General features: G+C 60.6%; 1 protein-coding gene across 2 annotated transcripts in view; it reads right to left on the reverse strand.

Annotated features, from left to right (window-relative positions):
- The window catches only part of INPP5A (inositol polyphosphate-5-phosphatase A), a 160,014-nt gene that overhangs the window by 36,585 nt on the left and 100,564 nt on the right, over positions 1 to 22,865 (reverse strand). For both annotated transcript variants that reach the window (XM_041743652.1, XM_041743653.1), the window contains exons 6-8: positions 14,759 to 14,862; positions 9,209 to 9,261; positions 8,263 to 8,382 (exon numbers count right to left, since the gene is read on the reverse strand). In XM_041743652.1, the coding sequence (XP_041599586.1) occupies positions 8,263 to 8,382; positions 9,209 to 9,261; positions 14,759 to 14,862 (277 nt within the window). The remainder of the gene's footprint in view (positions 1 to 8,262; positions 8,383 to 9,208; positions 9,262 to 14,758; positions 14,863 to 22,865) is intronic.

The raw sequence follows: 22,865 nt of genomic DNA on the forward strand, positions 1-22,865 counted from the left end.
CATCCTCAGGGGGCCACGGCTGCTTCTGCCGTTACACATCCTTGGAAACCAAGCCTGTGGGGGACCGTGCAGGCGCCTGGGGAGGCCCCTCGAGCGTGGGCAGCAGGACATGTGGGGGTCCAGGCCCGCAGCACAGGGCCCCGGGGAAGGAGGAGGCCTGGAGTGCGCCTGCAGGAGGGAGGGCGCCTCCGCCCAGAGGCTGGCACGCGGCGGGTGGTGCTGGTGGTGTGGGTGGTGCTGGTGCTGCAGGTGGTGCTGGTGGTGTGGGTGGTGCTGGTGCTGCAGGTGGTGCGGGTGGTGCTAGTGCTGCGGGTGGTGCTGGTGCTGCGGGTGGTGCTGGTGGTGTGGGTGGTGCTGGTGGTGTGGGTGGTGCTGGTGGTGTGGGTGGTGCTGGTGCTGCAGGTGGTGCTGGTGCTGCAGGTGGTGTGGGTGGTGCTAGTGCTGCGGGTGGTGCTGGTGCTGCGGGTGGTGCTGGTGGTGTGGGTGGTGCTGGTGCTGCAGGTGGTGCGGGCGCTGCAGGTGGTGTGGGTGGTGCTGGTGCTGCGGGTGGTGCTGGTGGTGTGGGTGGTGCTGGTGGTGTGGGTGGTGCTGGTGCTGCAGGTGGTGCGGGCGCTGCAGGTGGTGTGGGTGGTGCTGGTGCTGCAGGTGGTGCGGGCGCTGCGGGTGCGGGGGTGGGGGGGGGAGTCCCGCGGGCACCTCCCAGGCTGTGGCGGGGCAGGCGTCCCGGCGGGCGGCCCCAGCGGGGGCTCGCGGCTCCCCGACCGCCGACCACCTCCGACCACCGCAGGCAGGTCCCGCCGGCGCCGGAGCAGGTGCGACCCGGGGGGGCCCCCCCCGCAGCGCCGCCTGGGCCCCGGGGCCATTCGGCCTGGCCGCCCACGTCCTCCCCGCGGCCTCACGCTTCTCGAGTGCGTTTCTCTTCACTCTCTTTTCAGGTATTTTTGAGAAAAACTAAAGCACAGCGACACTCCGGATCGCGCCCGCTGGGGGGCACGGCGGGCCGCACCCGCGACACCTGGAAGTCAAGGAGCCCCCACCCGAGGCCTCGCTTCAGGCCAAGGGGGCGGGGCTCCAGGGGGCGGGGCGGGGCGAGGTTCCGGGGGCGGGGCTCCGAGGCCGGGGGCGGGGCTGGGCTCCAGGGGGCGGGGCTCCGAGGCCGGGGGCGGGGCGGGGCTCCGGGGGCGGGGCTCGAGGCCGGGGGCGGGGCTCCAAGGGGCGGGGCTCCGAGGCCGGGGGCGGGGCGGGGCTCCGGGGGCGGGGCTCGAGGCCGGGGGCGGGGCGGGGCTCCAAGGGGCTCCGGGGAACCACGCAGGCCGCGCAGGTGCCCGCCGCCGAGGGGGGGCGCTCCCGCCGGTTCCCGCCCGCTCCCGCCCGCTCCCGCCCGCTCCCTTCCCCGGGAGCCACGTGGAGCCCCTCCCGGCCCCGGGGCCCGCGGGCGTCCGAAGGGCCGTGGCAGGAGCGGGGCGCCCGCCGCGCGGGCTGCAGGGGGAGCGCTCAGTCCGCCCCCGCGACGCCCACCGCGCCCAGGTCCGACCCCCGACGGGACGGGCTTCAGGAAGGGGCCTGCCCGGGGCGCCCCCGCCCCCCCCGCCCCCCCCGCCCCCTGCCCCCGGGGACGCGCGGGTGCCCCACTGCTGACCGGGTTCCCGCCGCTCCCGCTGGCGTAAGGGCCCGCGCTCACTAATAACCCCGCCCCTCCCCCCCCCGCCCCCCCCCCCCCCCGCCCCTCCCCCTCCCCCCTCCCCCGCCTCCAAAGGTCGCGGCAAGACGGAGGGGCTGTCAGGGCGAGGCAATCACCTGAGTGCCAGGCCCGCTGCCCTCGGCACTCACTTTTAATTTCAATAGAGTGCCATTTGGACCAACAGAAAAAAGTTGTTTTAAAATTAATTACCTTGTCAGACGCTATTATGATTAAAAAGTAGGCCCACATCAATATCATGCGCCTAATTCAAAAAGAGAATTACAAGAAGAGCCATAAAAATCAATTTTTTAGGCCTTGAAAACAGAGTCTCGTCGTGTTTTGACAGGCGATTCCATTACGTGACAAGCCACGCTGACATGTGCCGTGTCCCGGAGGCCACTCAGCAGGGGCCACGCACGTCCCCAGGGACAGGCCGCGGCCGTCCTCCGAGCATGGAGGCGACGTCCCCTGAGGGAGTCGGGCTCCCACTGAGGGACACTGGTGCCACGGCTGGTGGCCCTAGGCACGTTGCACCGACAGCACGGGGGGCGCACAGACTCGTGTCACCCCGAGAATCTGGCACGGTCTGGAAAGGAGGCAGGACGCCAGTGGGTCCAGACCGCGGGCTCTCTCCACTGGCTTCCTCCTTTCATCTACGGCACACGCAGGGATCACACACGGCACGGGGTGGCCAGCATCTGCACTCGTTCCCAGATCCACACGGACCGCAGCCCCTGCTCACGCGGTTCTAAGCAGCCACAACACCCACCCGGAGGCTCCCACTCAGGGCGGAGCTTCTGCAGTTTGCTGCACAGACGTCTAAGCTGCTCTTACTGAGCAGACCAATCTGTTTTCCCTTCTAGTGACGGACAATGATTTTCCACGACCTCCATGGGCATGTGGGACGTGTGTGGGGCACGTGTGGGGCACATACAGGGCACATACGGGGTGTGTATGGGGTCAGCAGCCCTCAGGAGGACAGTTGCCCGGACAGGACACGTGCCACCACCAGGGAGCCTGCAGAGGTTTGCGTACAAGGCCCTGAGGCAGACAGAAAATCTCACAGGTGGATGACGGGGTGTTTGAAGGGCCCGTGCCGTCAGGGCACCCACAGGCCTCAACGGCCCCTTTGGCATCAGGCAATGCCCCAACAACACACCTGCCCGAGGGGCACGGTGACAGCTGCTGACCAGCCCTCCCCAGGACAGGGCATCTGGCGGGCCTAGTGGACGGAGGCCCTGGCACCCAAGGGCCCCAAGGTGGGGAGCTCCATGGCTCGGCCCCAGGGAGCTGTGGCAGGGACAGCAGGTAGCCCTCGGAGAGCTGGCTGTGGGCCTCAGCGTGTCCCTGGTTCGAGGGCAGCCACTGGTGCTGGAGGCCCAGGTGGCCCACAATCCCTGTTGCAGGCATGGGATGGGCTGGAGCAGCCACAGCACAACTCGCGCTCTCACTGGCGATACTGGAATCACAAAGTCCGCTCTTTCCTGCTACCTGTTCCCTATTCCCGCCCCCGTGAACTATCACCAGGCTTCCAAAACCCGCCTCTCGTCTCTGTTAGCATGAGGCCCTGAGGCCCTGCTGAGCCCGGGTCTGTGTCCCTCCCCCAGATTCTCAGGTCGAGGACCTGATGCCCCTGCGGTTGGCCATGGGCCAGTCACAGCATTGGGGGTGACGAAGGTGAGATAGGGTCTGAAGGGTGGGGCGCCCTGGGGAGCAGACACCAGTGTGTTCTCCTCCTCGTGCAGACACAGCGGCCAGGTAGCCGCGTGCCCGCCAGGCAGCGGCTCCTCACCAGGACCCAGGCAGCTGGCACAGGCTCTCGAGGCTGCGAGCAGTGAACGTGTCGTTGCAGCCATGGGTCTGTGGCACTTTGCATAGCAGCCTGAGATGATGAGACAACCTGAGCCTCAGGGTGTTGGTCGCAGCCCCCCCCCCCCCCGGGCCTCCGTGTCCTCGCCGCCACTGCGACGGGGCCCCTCACGCCAGGATTTCCCAGTGATCAAGTCCTTGGTCCTCCTGCCCGCTGTCCCCAGCAGCAGCCTCTCCGGGGGGCAGAGCTGCAGGGCGGCCTCCCGCTCGCTGTGAGCCTCGGGCGGGGCTCCTGCTCAGGCTCCCGCAGCGATTCTCATTGTCACACCCATTTTCTGCGCTGAGAACCACCTCTCGAGCCGCTCAAATGCCGCCACGAACCACGAACCAGACCATCGGCACAGGAGATCTTGAGTGTCCGTCGGGACAAACGAGAGCCAGTTTGGGAGAGCCGAGTGTGCCTCGGAGGCCTTCGCCACCAGCAAGTGCAACGAGCACGAGCACGGGGAATTGCGAGCCACGCCTAGGACGCCCGCAGGAGGCCCGGCCGCAGCTCGAGATGTCATCCTGTTGGCAAACACGGAGAACAAGCCAAACGCCAACAGTAGTGGTTGAGTGCGGAGGCAGCAAGGCCCGGCGTGACGAGGCCCGGAGCGGAAGCTGGATGGAGGCTCCGTGCAGAATGCCCTGGCGACGCTCGGCACATGCGGCTGAGGTGCTTCCAGATGCTTCCACGTGTGGAGGTGCACATGGCGCAAACGTGTGCAGCCAAGGCCTGCATGGGTGTGCACAGGACACACAGACAAGGGGTGGCGGCACCCACACAAGTGTCAGGAAAGGAGGGCTGAGGACGCATGAGCCACATGGAGACACCAGAAGTGGCCGAGCCGGGGCAGGGCGCGCGCTGTCCTTGGCGTCTTGTATGCTCTTCTGGACGCTGGGATTTGTTTTCAGTGAAGTAAAATAAAGGACAGATCACAGACCACGGTGACTGTCTGAGACGTAAGGGACACCGAGCTCATTCTGCTGGGCCTGCAACTGGACTTCACGCGTCCTCACTGGGCGTGTTCCTACCCCGCGCCGTGAGCACGCAGCGGCCCAGGGCCTACGGGCTGGGCGGGGTCGAGGGCGCTGTCCCCTGCAGCCCGGCCTCCACGCCGCGTCACACCCACGCGACAGCGGCCACCGCGACCTCCAGGCTCCAGGCCTCCCTGGGCACTCGGAGCAGGGAACCAGGTCGCGGGAGGCAGCTCTGCGCCTGGCCACGCGGAGGGGGTGTCCCGAATGACCCAGGTCTTTAGCCGTGCTCGCCTTTGCCTAGAGACGCAAAGGCTTTTCTTCTGCCCGCTGAACAGCCAAGCGAGTTCTGGGAACGGCCTGAAGAGAAACGTTTAGGTTGAGGGGTCTTTGAGCAGCTGACAGCTGAGTGATGGCCGCCCGGGAGGCCACAAAGGGAGCGGGGCGGCGGGGCGCATCACGTCGCCTCTCCCTGGGAAACTAATTGCTCCCAATTGTTCCGAGCAACATTATTTTTCTGGCAATCATTTCCTTTGAATGCCCAAAATGAGCATGAAACAGCTCTTTTGCCTGGACATAAAAGTTAAATGTCCCAATGTTGATCAAATTAACTTGAGCGCCGGGACAATGGACTGTATTTCTGAGAAAATAATGGGGGGACAACGGGGCGCTTCATGCCAAGATTTCACAGTTGTAATGTAGAATGTTCTGTTGAACTAGGCCAGGCCACGTTTCAAAGAGGAGACAGAAGAGCCCTGTCACTTGTGGAAAAAAATCTCATTTCACGGCCGAAAGCTTGGGGAGACGTCAGGAAGTTCTGGCGCTGGCGGCTCAGGGAGGACGGTGCTCCGAGGTCTGTTCCTCTTCCACCCCAGGACGCTCCCCAAGTGCTCGCCCGTGTGTGCGGGAGGCGCACCGACCCGTCCCCAGGGCGGCACGGAGGTGAGGTGCTCCGGGGAGGATGGGCCCCAGGGTGCACACAGGCCTCCCAGACCTGCACTCCCTGTTAACCAGGGGTCGCCGTCTCTAACGTCTCTTGAGGTTAAAAGCAAAACATTTGTGAACTGCACAAAAAACACGGAGATGATTATTTGTAATAAAGCCCAGAGGACCCCACAGGCTGCGCTTTGTTAACACAGGGTCACCCTCGGAAGTCTCGACGGGATTCCTTCCCAGGGGTCCCAGGCTGCGGCCAGCGTCGGCCCAAGGGCCACATCCCGCACGAGTGCTCCCTGGCGCCCACGGCTGGCACCGCTCGGGGGTTACACACCTCCGAAGAGTTTGTCTCTTCAGTTTTGTTAAAGTTTTTATTTTGGAATAAACTGAGATTTACAGAGAAGTTGCGCAGGCAGCACCAGGTGCCTCAGTTTCCACCCGGGCTTCCCACCCCTGGCGCTGGGGGCCGGGGCGCCAGGCTGCTGTGCCACCTCTGCCCGGCCGACGCCACGGGGACACGACGCCGGGACAAGGCAGGCACCCCTCTCAGGAGCCTCCTTGCCGTCTCCCCGCGTCCCCACAGAGCGCGGCGGACAATGCTCCCAGAGGTTCCCAACGCCGTGAATGGGGCACTGTTGGTGGCAGCGTCCATTCAAAGGGCCAGCGTGGCATTGTCTTCCCAATCGGCAGAGCAGAATGCAGTCTGCTGGTGGCTGCCAAAAGGTTAGCCGCCCCGATGAAAGGAGGGCCCGTTATTCACCGCGGCTACAGAGCTGCCCTTTGTGCCGGGCGGCCCGGCCCTGCACGCCGGAGGTCCGGATCTGCGGCTGGCTGAGCTCCCCACAGAAGCGATTCATGGGAATGCAAAGTCGCAGAAAAGTGCCCCGAAACCCAAAGGCTGCTTTCCTGGAGGCCGTAGAGGAACGCGGTCTGGGGCAATGACACATTTAAGGGCAGAGCCCGGTGACAACCTGACTACAGGCCCCAGGACCAGATTGTTCGGGGATATGTCTCGGCCCCCAGACGCCGCGGGAGGTCCCGGCGCGTGGGTGCAGCCAACACAGAGCCCGTCAGGCCAGGAGGGCCACACATGGCTGTGCCTGGACCAGCCCGGCTCCCGGGCCGGGGCTCACTGCTGCACCCACAGCACCGCAGGCAAGCGGCCCGCAGCAGGGAGCGGCCCCCGGCCCCTTCGTGCCGAGCCCCCGCCAGAGCGCTGCTCCCCTGACCGGACGCACCTGCACGTCCCTGTCGTTTTCGCTTCTGCGACTAGACGGCCAGGCGCCAGCAGGTCAGTGCCCGCCCGAGTGTTTCAACCTGCCTGGGTGGTGCCGGCATTCTCACGGCACAGACACGGCACTGCTGAGGCTGGCACGTTGGGGGCCCTCCAGAGTGGGCCTGGGAGAGAGCCGGGGGCGGGGAACCCCGCCGCGGGTGGTCATGGGCCGGCACATGGGGATGCAGCTGGGATGCGGCGCCAGGCCCCACCCCGCATGCCCGGACCTCAGGTTGGCTCGGGCGCTCTGTGCATGGGGCCCAGCTCCGAGAGCCGCCCAGCCTGGGTCTGGGAGGCCCCCCCAAAGAGCAGCCAACACAGAACCTGTTCTGGGTTGAAGGCCAGGCCCTCAGCGAGCAGGACCAGCAGCAGCAGCAGCAACCAGACCCTGCGTCCCACAGTCGTGGCTCCTCTGTGCAGGCCGGCAGGTGGCAACGGGACCAGGGTGCCTAGACAGGTAAGGTCCCTGGAGGTGAATGGACGGCCACTGTCCCACACCTTCCAGCTCCCTGTCCAGAGCATGTCCCCGCTGGACCCTGTGAGCGATCTGGAAGGACCATGCATGTGTCAGGTGAGGCCCCATGCAGGCCAGGGCCAGGGCTGAGCTGGGGGCCGGGGGCGGGGGGTGCTGGGTGCAGGAGGAGGGGTCAGAGGTCAGAGTCTAGTCCTTGGCACGTTTATGCGGATGCGTTAACTCCGTGCCCTTGCACAGATGCAGAGGTGGGGGGTGGCAAAGACCCCAAGAAATTTGAGATTGCCTGGGCAGATGTGGGGAGACCCTGCCAGCAGTGACAGCTCTTGCAAGGTAAAGTGGGTCACTGGCATCATGCAGGCGGAGGAAGCTGGTAGGGGAGGGCGTGGGTCTGAGGTCCGGGCAGCACAGCCCCACAGACGCAGGCTGCCAGGCTGAGCCTAAGCGAGAGGTCCACCTGCAAACCCAGGGGGACGCTGGGCCAGGACCACACGTACCCTGTCAGTCGGGGTGCAAGGGGCGGCCTTTCCTGCCCAGACGCCTGCCAGCCCCAACCCTGCGGAAGGTCACACAGCAGGGTCACAGGCAGCTGGTGGGCCTCCCGGGTCCAGGGTACGAGGCCCTGAAAACCAGCAGGAGGGAGAGCGGGGGCCGGGGGCGGGCAGGGCCCGGGCCGCAGGGGGCAGAGCCAGGGGAGCCGGAGCCCAGCAGCACCCGGAGCGGCGCACGTACCAGGGCCACGGGAGGCCCGTCTATGGCCAGCAGAGCGCAGGCCACGGCGTCTCTGAGCCCTCGGCCGACACGTAACGCTTCAGCTGACATCTGCGGACGTCCTCTTACCTTCCCCACGACGTGGGAGAGAAACTAAGACCACCCACCCACCCACCTCCGGGTCCGTCTGGCAGGGTCTGCTCAAGCTGTGAGACGGGGGCCAGGATTTGGGGCAACATTTTTGTATTGCACTGTATTTTGGCAAGTTTTGTATTTTGGCAAGTAGAAAAAAAACAAGTGAGTTAACAGAGAAAGAGCCAGCGTCCTTGGAGGAGGGGCGGGGGCATGTCCGGCACCTACCTGTCCAGCACGTAGCCCAGGGCCTTGTGTCGGATGCCCGAATACACCGAAGGGCTCGTCTCCCAAGCAACCAAATTGGAAGCATCATGAAAAAGATGGATGTTGACCAAGTCAAAGGCACTGCGGAGAGAGAAGGAAACGGTGACAAAGGGCTGGGGCTGCAGGGGCGCCTGGCGTGGCCCAGGTCCCTGCGGAGATGTGGGGCCGGGGCCCGGGGGTCGCAGAGGGGAGCACCTCCTGCACCCACTCCCGGTCCTCCTCAGCCACCTGGGTCGACCCAGAGCACGTCCCCTGCCGGATCAGAGGGGGACGCATGCGACCTCAGGGCCAGTCTCTAAATAACGTCCCGCCAACTGAGAAGGGGCTGTTTCCTGTCAAGGAAAAGATGTGACATGATTGCAGGAACTTTCCTCAAGCCCCAGGAGGAGGGAGGAGGAAGGAAAAGAGGAGAGAGGAGGGAGGAGGAGGAGGCAGTGGAGGGAGAGGGGGGGAGGAGGGGAGCCGCCCCGAGGGCCCCGGGGAAGGCATGGTGCCGACTGCAGGGGTGGCTGAGGGCCCACGCGGGACGGGACACCCAGCAGGCACCCAGTGCCCCCACCCCGCCTGGGCGTGCGCTCAGCTGGCCACTCCCGGGACCCACTGGCACTAGGACCCTAAGACCCGTGGTCCCTGGCAGCTCGTTAGGAAAGCTGTGGCAGCAGGGGTGGGGCCGCGCCGGCGGAGACCAGGCCCAAGGGTCGGCCTCGGGGGCTGCCCACCGGCCTCAGGGACCCTGCATCACACGGAGCCTCCGTGAACAGCGCGGGCTGAAGTGTGGGGGCGGCCGGGGCGCTGACGTCAGGGCGGCTTCTGATGGCACATGCGCCCACGCTGCCGGGCGGCTCCACAGCCAGGGAAAACATTCCGAGGTTTACGAACGGGGATAAACAGCACCAGGTACACGTACCAGTCCGCCACGCACCATCTTGTCCGGACGAAGCCTTTTCTCGACCATTTGCACTGAAAAACAAGCGGGTCGCACAAGTGAGCGAGCGTAACAGAGGAAGGGGACGGAGCCCCCCTCACACCTGGGGACACCCAAGGCGCCTCCCCAGCCAGGCAAACTGCTCCTCTTGGCGCTGCAGGCTCCTGCAGGAAGACGCGGAGCGAGCGCCGGGGAAGGGCAGAGCGTCCCACGGAAGGCCGGCCGGGCCCCACGCTCAGCCACGCGGGAGGGGAGGCAGCGCTGACTCCAGGCCGCCAGGGGTGAGGCGCCGCCGAGCAGAGGAGCAGAGGACGGCTGCCCGCGGCCTCCACGAAGGCCCCGCCGCGCGAGCCCGAGAGCCGCCTGTGTCTGGACGCCGGGAGAAGGCTCCCGCTTGCTGGTCCCGGGGCCGAGAGGGGGACCCCACAGCCACACCCACTGGGGGCTGCTTGCCGCCAGGCGCTCACGGGCCCCCGAGCAGCGCGGTGACCGCCCCGTCGTGCACGCTCATGACGGCCGGCTCGGGGGAGTGTCACGCTGCCCCACACGGGAGCCGCGGCCAGCTGGGCCACGACACGGCAACCGTGTCCCTGAGGAGCCGGTGGTTCCTGTGGTGACGCCCTGCTGGGGGTGTCCTCAAGGTCCCCACGACCTCCAGGTGCCAACCCTGGAGGCCCCTCCCGTGCGGCCCCGCAGCCCTGGAGCCCCCAGTGCCAAGTGTCCAGTGCGCAGCACCCTCCCCGCTGCTGCTGCCACCGCCACCCTCGCCAGGCTGAGCCGAACACCCACTCCCGGCCCTGAGCCGTGTCTTCCCTCTTCTCACGCAGACCCAGCGACGCTTTGCAGGTGCCGGCACATACGCTCCGGAGCCTGGGCCTCTGCTCCCCGACTGTGCCCATGGGACCCAGGTGGGTGTGGGGGGAGACGGGAGCCCACCCCGCGCCCAGAGGAGCAGCAAGCCCGGGACTGATGCACAGCAGGAGAGTCCGCGTCCCCACCGGGTGCCGAGCCCTGCTGCTGAGACCCCAAGCTGAATTTAACATGACAGCCACTGGTTTCACTTCCGTTAAAAATGGAAGGCATTTGTGAATTTAATCTAATTAACCAAAATTTAATTATTGTTCCCAATTTTCAGTTTTGTGGTAACAAAGGTCTCTCCGTATATGTACGCGTGTACGCGTCCCTTCAACACTGCACGTGTGTACCTTTCTCTAGGTGTTTAAATTGTCCACAACGATGGAGCATTAACGTTACTAACAGAACACACACATAAAACAGGATGCAACGTATTACTTTTTTATACAACGTTGATTTGTGATCGCTATAACTTCAGATCCTTAACCAGGTTTCAGATTTTTAACTACGCTGCAAGTAAATCTCAAAAACAAAAAAAAAGTTTAGCAGAATAACTATTTTAACTAAATGCTTGCACAAAATATACTATTTTTGAAGTAACTTCGTCAACACAATTACAAACGTGTCTAGGCTGCATTTCTGAGTGACTGCACAGGATGAAAAAGCGGGGCCCCAGCCTGTGACACCCTGACCTGTCCTCGGGCAGCCGGGCTGCAGCAGGTCCTTCCCGAGACCCCCTGCCCCCGAGGGCCAGGCGGGCGGTCACGGCAAGCGCTGCTGCATCGCGGCCCGTCAGCTGCCGAGAGCACCGGCTCCCGGAAGGAAGGGCCAGGACCGGACTCTCCCTGAGGCCCTGACAGGCGCGAGCGGGGTCGCTCACCTGGGCCACGCCGGGCCAGGCCGTGGCCAGGGACGCACCCAATCACCCAAAGGTGCGTGTGCCCGCCCAGAGGGGCCTCCCTCACAGGCCTGTAGTGGAAACACTACATGCACACGCACACAGGCCCACAGCTGTCCTGCACCCGGGAACCGGGTGCCTCGGTCCCAGGCTGTGGGGTCCCTCCAACGTCCGCCGGCCTGTTTCATCCCATCTTCCTGCTGAGACCTGCTGGTGAGCGGGCGCAGGGGCCGTGGCAGGGTCCTGCCCCGCCTGCAGAGAGGCTGTCGCCACAGAACGAAAGCACGTCATGCGGGCAGGGGCACAGCCACATCGCTCACCTTGCAATATTAAGTCCCTGCTCAGACCCCCTGTTAATAGGATTCCTTTAGCCAGCAGATGGATGGCAAACGCAGGACGGTTCATCCACTAAAGGGCGGCATAAATCAGCGCGGAGAAAGGGAGGCTGCGGGCAGGTTACCGGCGCGCAGCCTTGCCCGTGAGAGGCCCGCTTTGGAGCATTAGTGGAATTAATCCATCTTTCATAAGAGCTCGGAGCGGTCCCCGTGATCTATGGTAACAACCAATTTCTCACCACGGGCAAGAGGAAAAAACGCCTCGGCCCCGATCGACTACACAAATCTGCTTTTTAAAAATGGTCTCCCATTATCTGGAGTGCTGCTCCCAGAGGCAGCATTTGAAATTCATGCCGAGCCCAACGCGCCCATAAATCAGCAGGGAAAGTTTTGTTAGTTTTAGATGCAGTGGGCTGTAATTATTTGGAATTGCATTATGGCTCCATCATGGTAATTACATTTAGATTATCCGTAAGTGATGGCAATAAAAGAAGAGAAATCGGGCTTAGAATAATTCCCTCCCCCAAAACGCGTGCAAATCCAGCTCAAGGATTGGCTCGGAGGCACGAGAGCAGGGCTGGCGCCGGGCGGGCACGCGCCCCTGCAGCCCCCGCCACGGGCCCCACGGAGGCACCCGAGAAACACGTCACCGGTGTCTAACTAGGTGTCTCCTTGTCTTAGTTTCGCCACGGCCCCTCGCCACACGCGCACGTGCCCAGGCCGCGGGGACCAGGCGCCATCTCTACCGCAGCAACATCACGTCCAGCCAACAGGGAGGGCGACCCCGCTGCTCTCCAGCACAGACTGGCGTCTGCCCCGCGACACCCCGCCTCTCCTGCTAGAAAACCTTCCCTTGCCTGCGGATGGACGGCGGTCACCCTGCAGCCGGGACTGCGCGGGTGCTGGGGCTCGGACCCCCCACTTCTCCCACAGGAGGGAGGCAGCCGCCGGCCGTCACCCCCGCAGAGCCACCAGCACCTCAGAGGGGACGGCGCACTGGCCTCAGACGGAGGCCCCCGGGGGTGGCTGCCCGGACACATGTGCAGGAGGCAGGACACCACAGCCCAAGCCCCGGACTTTGTGGGGACCCACCCACGCGCCAGCCCCATGCCTCTCACCCACACGGCCTGGGCGTGGAGGGAAGAGTTGGGACCCGGGCCAGGCGGTGTGGCCCCCGTGGGCTGCGGTCTAGGGGGCCAGTCTCTACGTGCCGGCCCAGGAGACAGCCTGAGGGCCGGGGAGCCAGGAGCCCCCAGGAGGCCCGCTGCCCTGCAGGACGGACAGAGCGTCTGTGCCGGGGGCTCAGCGGGCTCCCGCTCCCCTGCGGGGCATCCTGCTTGGGGCCCTGCCCTGCTCTGTCCTCCTCTGGCACCAGGGGGACGCGGGGCCGTCAGAGGCCTCTTCTCTGGGCGCATCACAGCTCACGGCTGACCGAGCCTGACTCCGGGCACCTCCAAGGACCTGGGCTCCAAGGACGAGGACACAGGTGTGCGGGGGGGGGGGGGCGCAGGGGCAGGAGGAAGAGCGACCTGGGAGGTGAGCAGTGCGGCCAAGTGTCCGCCATGCATGGGTGATCAGGGCCTGTCCTGCCCTTGGAGCGAGTGTGCGCCGTGCAGCAGACACCAAGGCCCCGCTGCACCAGGCGCCCCTGGCTCCCCCGCGCACACGGAGGTGTGTGGCTCTCCCACGCGGGGGCCCCTCACTCCTCAGCAGGTGCCAGTGCACAGCCTGGGCACAGGCAGACGCCGTCAGTAGACAGCACGGCCGGGGGCGGCCTCAGACATCCCCCACCTGCCCTCATGTGGTCACCGCCAGGGACCCCCAGAGTCCTGCCTCTCCCAGGTACACCCCCCACCGTGTCCACTCCTTGCGGGGGCCCATGCCACCGGCTGCCAGGCTCCAGGCGGTGCCCCCCCGACTGGGATGTGCTCTGGGCCAGGGCGCAGGAGCCAGGTGACCCCAGATCTCTGCTGCAGTCGCTCAGGCTGACAGAACAGCGGGAGAGGCAGCTGAGTGGGGCCCAGGGGCTTCTCAGCCACTGGGTGCCATGGGACACCCTCCGTGGAGAAGACGCAGGGAGACCTGCTCCCAAACCTCCCCGAGCACCAGTTAGAGCTCGCTCTCCCGGCTGCCCACGGCCAGAAACCCGCAGCGGCCCTGCCACCGGCTCTGCAGCCCACCGCCTCCACTAGGGCCCACGGTCACTCTCTGTGGCCCCCAGCGCCTCCCAGGGGACAGCAGCCGGGGCCGAAGTTCAGGGAAGACTGCCAGGGTTCAGTCAGCTGCTTCCAGAGCCTTCCGGCCACGCCACAAGCTCAGGAGGAGCAGGGGCCAGCGGGGGCTGGGGCAGCCGGGACAGAGGCCGGCCCCGACACCACGTCCTTGGCTCAGGGACAAGGGATGAGGAAGCTGCGCCCGGCGTGACAAGCGCACCCATCCTTCACCGCGGCGGCCACAATTCCTTCACCCCGGGCTGGCGTCGTAAACTAGTTAATACAGTTGTGGCCTTGCTGGAAATCAGCTCCAATGCGGGTGGGCGTCTCCGCGGAGGTGGGCGGTGCTCCACAGAGGGGACCTGGTGGGCGATCCTTCTTGCGCAGGGCCGACCTCCGCTGGCGGGGAGCTGGGCCGTGCAGGCGTGTCGACACCCCGTCCCCACGCTTCGGGCATGCTTCGCCGTGATTTCACAGACCACAGAGGGCACGGTGAGCTGCTTGCTCTGGGTCGACGCGTGAATCACACGGGATTAGCGGTCACGGAGTTTAAGATGATCCGTGCAGCGTAACGACTGCGCACCAACAGCAGAACGACACAAAAATGCACGAAACCCCAGTGGAAACAGATCCGCACGTCCTGGTCATTGCGTCTGCGCGGCAGGAGGTTAGGAGCCGCGCTGTCCCTGAGCGCCTGAGCTCTGTGGCGTCAGCACCCCAGGACCCGGGGAGGGCGCCCTCGGCTCCCGTGTGCGGCTGTGCCTCTCGCGGGCTGCCCCCCGAGGCTTTGCCTGTGAGACGGCGAGGGGCCCAGCCAGCACCCCGGCAGAGGGGAGCCCTGCCCCCGCGCCCCAGCCGCACGCACGCCGCAGCCTCACTGGCCGGGTCCACCCGCGCCCTCTAATGTTTGCTGGGAGGCCGCCGCCTCTCCGGGCCCCAGTGAACTGGTATTTTCCTACCTCGTGTGGGGAAGGCCCCTTTGCCTGGAAATGATGGTTAGAGTACTTGGTGGGTCATGTAACGACAGACACGACAGGTTCTCAGCCCCACCTCGGACCCCCCAGATGGACCCACGGGGGCCTCAGGACCTCCAAGACCACCTGCTGGACACGTGGGCAGCTGGGATGCGACCCCCCGCCCCGAAATACGAGGCCGTGAGCTCCTCCATCCCACCACTCCTGAGGCGCTCTGGAAAGGAACCGTCAGCGGCTGCGGGTGGCCGGGGACCCACCTCGGGGAAGTAGTCCTGCGGGAACTTCTCCTTCTCCAGCATGGGCGTGCTCTCCAGCGTGTCCGAGTAGATCTCCTTGCCGGTGACTTTTTTATACTTCTTGGCTGGAAAAGAGCAAAGGGGGACACGAATGACCTCATGGCTATGCCCCACCCAACCGGAGCAGCCCGTGGGGAGCTCGGGAGGCCCCTGGGGGGGAGGCCGTGCGGCTCCGGGGCCGCCAGTGGCTCGTAAATTCCCACTCCACGACCCGGAGCCTGACACTCCACTTCATTATCCCGGAGAGCTTCCAGCCTGCAGATTTACAAGGGCTAATTGGCCTCCTCTGTTAAAACTGTGAATATATTTAAGACGGCTGCAGAATAACCATTCACTCATACCTTAATACGAATTTACTTAATAACATCGATTTCCTCCTCACATGCAGCCAACATCACTCATGTCCGGGGAAGAGCAGTTTTTCTGTGAGGCTGAGGCACAGGGAATACGGCGTGGGGCGCTCTGGACTTCACTGGGCACAGCTCCCCGGACCCCGCGTCTGGGCTGACGCCCCTGCGGACAGGGCTTGGCCTCGTCCTTTCACACCCAGGCCCAGGCCCACTTCCTTCCCCCAATGGGTCACCCCAGGCCCAGGGTGCGGTCTCACGCGTGGCCCGGTGGCGGGGGCAGCTGGCTTCCCCACAAGATACTGTGCAGGGAGCTCGGGCAGCAGCGGGCCAGACGCCTGCGGGGCCTGTTCCTGGGCCGGGAACACCTGGCACCAGGTGAAGCTCCTGCCAGGGGTGACGCTGAGTTGTGCTGTCAGTTTCTGTGGGGTCCGTGATTCTTGCCCCACAGCAGCACCAAGGACCCACGGATGGGAGCGCAGAGTGGGAAGTTCATGCGCAATGTCTTGGGACGAAGCTCTGGCCACCGTGGGTGTCAGGGACAGTGAACCCCAGGTTAAAGCAAACCACACTGGTAAGGCCTGTGATAACCTGCCCCAGCAGCAGGAGACAGGATTTGGTGACTCAGGGAATTCAGGACAGAACAGTGACGTGGAGACATCCCCCAAAGGCAGAGCCGCACGCTCACTGTACCCACTGTCCCTCTGGTCTTGTTCCCAGACACGAGGATGATCACTGAGAGCACAGGTGCATGTGGTTCTGAGGCTGGTCCCCTGGTGTCCCCTCACCAGTCACCATGGCCTCCAGAGACCCCCTGGGGGAGACAGGACAAGCCCCGTTAGCCAGGAGGCTGAGCCGGGGGCAGGTGGGCACAGCTTGAGTAAAGGAACAAGTGGCCACCACGTGGCCGTGACCCCGTGCCTGACACCCACCACCACTGGAAATGGTGCAGAAGTGTGTTAATCACCGGAGGCGGTTCCTGGAGCCACCCATCCACGTCCGTGGCAGGACATTTATCAAACAGCAGCCCCGTGCGCCGTCACCACACTGGGGAGGTGCAAGTGCAAGCGCCCATCTGAGAGGGCGGCGGCCACCTGGCCCGACACAGGCTCTCCTCCGCGGGGCACCCATCCATGCCTGGGGAGGGCGGGCCTGAGCACCGCAAACTGCTCCCTGCGTGTCCCACCGGCAATGCGACGCTTCTCCGTGGCCTCGGCCTGTAGTGGCAGCTCCCCGGTCTTGCTCACCCGACTCCCTTTCTGCCACTGAGTCCCCAGCAAAGGCCCAGCTCAGATATCCCTCTGCGGCCTCAACCCTCCTGGGCTCTTCCTCCTGAGGCAGGACACCGGGCTGCCGGAGCACCAGTCCCTGAGCTGCAGGGGTGGACGCCCTGAGGTACATGCTCCCAGGACCAGTCCCCCCAGGACAGGCGCCCACGGTCCTCCGCGGGCCGGGCGTGAGCAGGTGCACGAGCAGGGGCAGCGGTCGGCAGTGCCCCATGGCACTGAGGAAGGGCACAAGAGGCTTCAGGAGGCAGTTTTGCTTCAGAGGCAAACCCTCGTTGCTTAAGAAAGAGGGCGGGACCGGGAGTGGAGAGCAGACGGCCTTCGTGCTTCCTTAAGGAACAGACTACTTTTTGGAGCAGTTTCAGGATAAAAACACTCGGGCGGGAAGCAGGTAAGCGCCCAGACTCCCCAAGTCTGTCGGGCTCTCGACCCGCCGCACTGGCGCCCACGGCATGCGGTTCCTGCGGAGGCCGGGCTCGCCGCCTGCACTGTGTCCCACTGTCCAGACGTGTCAGGGCTTTGCCCGCGCACCCGCCTCCCGCAGCCCCTCCAGCACCGTGTCCTGTCTGCACCTAGCCGCCACCTTGTCACCAGCACCCACTGCTTTCACTCAGAAATACACCTGCGGTGCCTGTGTTTTCTGTGGCTCGACGGCTCACTTCACTTTACTGGTCATGTTCCACTGCTGGAGGGACCACAGGTTGCTGACCCACTCACCTAGAAAGGACATATTCTGGTTCTTCCCAGTTGTTGGTAATTATGAAAAAGAGGCTGTAAATATTTCTGTAGGTTTTTGTGTGGATGTAAGTTTTCAACCCCCCTGGGTGACACACCAAGCAGCATGTTTGCTGGGCGGCCTAGTAAGCCTCAGTTTACTTTGTAAGAAGCTGCCAAGCTGGCAAAGGGGTCGCACCACGTTGCACCCCAGCAGTCCTGGGTGGGAGCTCCCGCTGCTCCCCCGTCCTCCTGGCGTCTGTACCATCAGCAATCTGGGTGTTGGCCGTCCCAACAGGTACATGGAGGTCTCCTTACCCGTGATGTGGAGCCCACCTTCGTAGTTTTATCTGCCACCTATTATACATCATCTTGAGTGAGATGTCTGTCGGAACTTTTGGCTCATTAATTGGGTTTTCTTATTGTTGAGTTTTAAGAGTTCCTTGCATATTTTGGATTATCAGCTGGGTTTTTTTTTGCAAATATTTTCTTCCAGTCTGTGGCCTCTCTTTCCATTTGTGCAGAGATTTGTAAATTTAATGAAGTCCAGTGCATCAGTTTTCCTCACGAAATGTGGCATTGTATTTAAAAAGTCATTGCTGGGATCCCTGGGTGGTGCAGCGGTTTGGCGCCTGCCTTTGGCCCAGGGTGCGATCCTGGAGACCCGGGATCGAATCCCACATCGGGCTCCCGGTGCATGGAGCCTGCTTCTCCCTCTGCCTGTGTCTCTGCCTCTCTCTCTCTCTCTCTGTGACTATCATAAATAAAAATTTAAAAAAATAATAAATAAATAAAAAGTCATTGCCAGACCCAAAGTAACCTAGTTTCTGTGTCACCTTCCAGGCATTTTATACTTTCATACTTCATACTTTGGTCTCTGATCCGCTTTCAGTTAACTTCTGTGAAGGTGTGAGGTCGGCTCTAGATTCAGTATTTTGCAAGTGGACGTCCAGTTGCTCCTGCATCACCTGCTGAAGAGATCATGTTTGCTCCACCGTCAAACATCCATCGACTATTTATGTGGGTCTTATTTCTGGGCCCTACTCTGTTCTGTTGATCTTTTTGTCTATTTTTTTCACCAACACCACACTGCCTTACTACTAGAGCTTTTACAGTGAGTCCTGAAGTCGGGTAGCGTCAGTCCTACAACTCTGTTCTTCTGTCAACTCTGGGTTGGCTGTTCTGGGTCTTTTGTCTCTCCACATAAACTGTAGAATCAATTTTCTGAGGTCTACAAAGTAACTCGCTAGAATTTTGGTTAACATTGCACCGAATCAATGGATCAGGAAGGGAAGAACCAACATATGGACAATACTGAGTTTTCCTGTCCATGAACATGGGATACTGCTCCACTTATATCCTCTCTGATTGTTTTCAGCAGTTTTATAGTTTTCCTTGTATTAATCTTGTACATATTTCACTAGATCTATTTCTGAGTATTTCTTTTGTGTGTCTGCTGTTTTGAATATACCCCAGAGCCCCCCTCCATGTTTTGGTTTGAATGCTTGGGTTTTGCAAACTGTCTTGTTTGCACAGCAAACTTTTACTAATTATTTACTTGAGTGATTCAGTGGTTTTACTTCTGTTATTTCTGAAATTGTTTTAAATAATTTTTTTAGAGATTTTATTTATTTGACAGAGTTCTGAGAGAGAGAGTGCGCGTGCGCACACACATGTGTGCAGGGGCACATAAGCTGGGGGAGCGTCAGACAGAAGAAGAGGGAGAAGCAGGCTTCCCGTGGCGCAGGGAGCCCGATGTGGGGCTTGATCCCAGGACCCCGGGATCATGACCTGAGCCAAAGGCAGATGCTTAACCCACTGAGCCACCCAGGCACCCTGTTATTTCTGAAATTTTGACATAAGTATTTTGGGATTTTCTAGCTATCTTTCTGTTATTGATTTTTAGTTAAATTCCACTGTGGTCCAAAAGTATACTTTGTATGATTTCTGTTCTTTTAAATTTGTTGAGGAGTGTTTTATGGCCCAGAATGTGGTCTGCCATGGTAAATGTTCCACATGAACTTGAGAAGAATGTGTGTTCTGCTCTTTTTGGAGAGAATATTCTATAAATGTCAATTAGATCCGGTTGATTGATGGTGCTGTTGAGTTGAACTACGTCCTTCCCAATTCTCTGCCTGCTGGATCTGTCCATCTCTGATAGAGGGGCAATGAAGTCTCCACCTGTGACACTGGATTCATCCATTTCTCCTGGGAGCTCTATCAGCTTTTCCCTTCTGTGTTGGATGCTCTGCTGTTGGGCACACACACGTTAGGAACTGTTAGGTCTTCTAAAGAGAACTGACCCCTTTATCGTTTGTAATAAACAGCCTTCTTTATCCTTGATAACTCTCCTTGCTCTGCAGTCTGCTGTGTCTGAAATGATTTGCTACTCTGGCATTCTTTTGACTGGTGTTAACAGGCGTGGCCTACCTCTCTCCATCCCTTTACTTTCAATTTCACGTGTTAATGTGTTTTTAAGTGGGTTTTTAGTAGACAGCACATAGTTGGGTCTTATTTTGTTAACCATTCTGACGATTTCTGTCTTATAATTGGTGTATTTGCACCACTGACATCTAAAGTGAACCTGGATAAAGTTCAAGTAAGACTCCATATTGGTACCTTGTCCACCTATTGCCTCTGTTTCCTGTGTCTTTTTTGTCTTCTTTTTTTCTGTAGACTTTTCTGGTTTAATTGAGCATTTTGTATAATTCCATTATTTCTTCTCTATTAACATGTCAACTGTATTTCTTTTTAAAAATTTTTAGTGATTGGGGCACCTGGGTGGCTCAGCGGTTGAGCATCTGCCTTTGGCTCAGGTTGTGACCCAGAGTCCTAGGATCGAGTCCCACGTCGGGCTCCCCGCACGGAGCCTGCTTCTCCCTCTGCCTGGGTCTCTGCCTCTCTCTCTCAATCTGTGTCTCTCATGAATAAATAAAATCTTAAAAAAATAAAAGTATTTAGTGGTTGCCAGAGCTGCAATATGCATTCACCACTGACCCAAGTCCACTTCCATGTAGCACATAATCCTCTACAGGGAGGACAGGTTCCCTGCCACAGAGCCACCAGCTCCTCCCCCCCATCCCTCCTAACATCACTATTACCTATAAGCTACAGCCACATGATATGTTGCTGCTGTTGACACTTGGAGCAAAAGTTATCTGTCAGATTAAGAATAACAAGAAATGAAATATTTTACCTTTGTTTATTCCTTTTCTTAACATTTATTCTTTCTTAACGTAGATCTAAGTGTGCAATCTATAGCATTTTCCTTTTGTCAAATATATTTTAATATTTTTTGACAGGTAGGTCTACTGGAAACAAATTCCCCCAATCTTTGTCTGAGAAAGTCTTTATTTCTCTTTAACTTTTGAAGGATAACTTTGCTGGATACAGAATTCTAGGGTTTTTTTCTTCTACCAATATAAATATTTCACACCACTGCCTTTGCTTCCGCGGTTTCCGATGAGAAGTGCGATGTACTTTGTATCCTCATTCCTTTCTAGGTCACCCCCACCCCACCCCTGCTTCTTTCAAGGTCTTCTCTTCATCTCTGGCTTTCTGCAGCTTGAGTAGGATGTGCTTACGTGCAGCTTATGGGCATCTGTCTGCTTGGTCATCTATGAGCTTTCTGGATCTGTGGCTTGGTGTCCATGATTAATTCCGGAAAAATCTGGGATATTATTTCAAATATTTCTTGTTCCCGTCTCTCTTACGAGTGCTGCCTCTTAGTGCACATGCCTCACCTTCTGTACGTGTCCCACAGGGCTTGGACATCTTGTTCTCCTTTTGTGTCTTGTTTTTTTTTCTCTCTTTACTTTTCAGTTTACAAAGTTTTCAGTGACACTGGCTCTGTCCTCAGTGGTGTCTAGGCTGGTGAGCTCGTCAAGGGCCTGGTGCATTTCTGTCACAGTGTTCTCTCTCTTTTGAGCTTTACCTTTTGATTCATAGAGTTTCCAACCTGACTCTTGTTACCCATCTGCTCTTGCACGCTGTCCAGTTTTTCCATTAGCGCCTTCCGCGTATTAATCACAGTTACCTGAAATTCCCTGACAGCTCCAGATGGAGCCCACGTCCTAGTCTGGCTGCAAACGTACCTGTTCTCTTCACACTGTATCTTCTGTCCTTCAGTCTGGCCCGTAACTTTTGGTTGAAAGCAAAACATGAATAATTGGAAAAACGAACTGAGGCAGATAGGACTTTTACGTGAAGCTTTGTGTTTCTCTGGTGAGGAGCTGGCCTGTGGTTCCTGCAGGGGCTCAGAGACTGAGATATCCTCCCCCGTCCGGTTCTTGTCTCCTCTGCCGTCGCTGTGCTCCTCCTGAGAATCCTTCCTGAGCAGGGGCTGAGCTTTGCAGACTGTCCACCATGACCCCTGGTGCGAGGATGGGCGCTGCGGCTGGGAGGAGGGCGCTGTCCCACCATCGCTCGGGCCGCAGGACCCGGGCGCAGCCTTCTCACGCGCTCTCGGCACCTCAGCCCCCTCAAGCACTGCAGCAAGGCCAGGAGGCTGAAGCTGTCCACCGGCCTCCCCCAGGCCCTGGGCCGCTCTGGTGACATGGCCGTCCTCGAGGGCAGGCCTTCAAGGAGAACGAGCGGCTCCTTCCCTCTCCCCCCACCAGAAGGGCCGGGGGCTCTTCTCTGACCTTCACCACGACGACCTGGTGGGGCTCCTGCAGGCAGAGCTCACCAGAGTGGGGGGGCCGGCCTCGGAGATGCTCTTCTCTCTCAAGCGCCCCAGAGCCCCCAGCGTTCTGCACCCCAGCTGCTCTCACCAGTGCCCCTTGCACAGGCTGCGGCTCCCAGGCTCCGCCCACCGGGCCCTCCAGCCTGGGGCAGCTCTAGCTCTGTGGCTTCGCTTCTCGAGGGACCTAACGGGCTCGCTCCACCATGGTTTGCTCAGCACCATCCACGCTTGTCAGGTGTCGGACCAGAAACTAGTGTCCCTCCCACCCCTTTTCATCACACCTTCTGGGAGTCCTCAAATTTCTAACTAAGTACTAAATTTAGGCTATTGCTTCTTAAAAACTTTATTCAAAATTTTCACAAATTTGAGACTGTTTCTGCTGTAACTTAAGTCATACGAGTGAGCCTTAAAGAGCAGGGCCCACAGCCTAGGGGCAGGTGTCCCCGCTCCCCTGAGCCCCGTTGTGCCGTGCACCCGCGCCCGGGGCAGCAGTGATGTCATGCTCGGCCACCGTGCGCCTCCAGAGGGAGCATGTACTCCTGCCACAGACGTGCCCAGGCACGGTCACCACCACCGTCTCCACTCATCCCCGGTAGGTGCTGGAGTGGGGCGTATCGGCTACTGTAGTTAGTTTCAAGCACACCACGGCCAGCTGGGTGTGTCACGGCTCATCTGATTTAGTGATAAAACGTGTATGGAAATGGTTACTCAAGAAAGGGAGGAAGTTCAGTAGACCCGCTACACACCCAAGCCTGACGTACGTACAGGCTCATGAGAAGCGCAGCCCCGCTCCGCTTCCAGCTCCACCTGGAGCGCGCTGTGCCCGCACACCTCCCCTCTGCTCACTCTCGCCCACAGCCCTGCTGCTCCGGAGCACCACCCATGGGTGTCCAGCATCTAGTAACATCAGGGCAGTGGCCTCTGGCCTGTCTCTTGTGAGGTTTGCAAGGCTACTTATTCCCAACAAGTCCCTGGGTGGGAAGTCAGTGCTTGTGTTTAAAACTCTGTAAAGAATCCTGAGGCAACAGGGCCGATGA

This window comes from Vulpes lagopus, chromosome 2 (genome assembly GCF_018345385.1).
Source record: "Vulpes lagopus strain Blue_001 chromosome 2, ASM1834538v1, whole genome shotgun sequence".
Classification (NCBI taxonomy): domain Eukaryota; kingdom Metazoa; phylum Chordata; class Mammalia; order Carnivora; family Canidae; genus Vulpes; species Vulpes lagopus.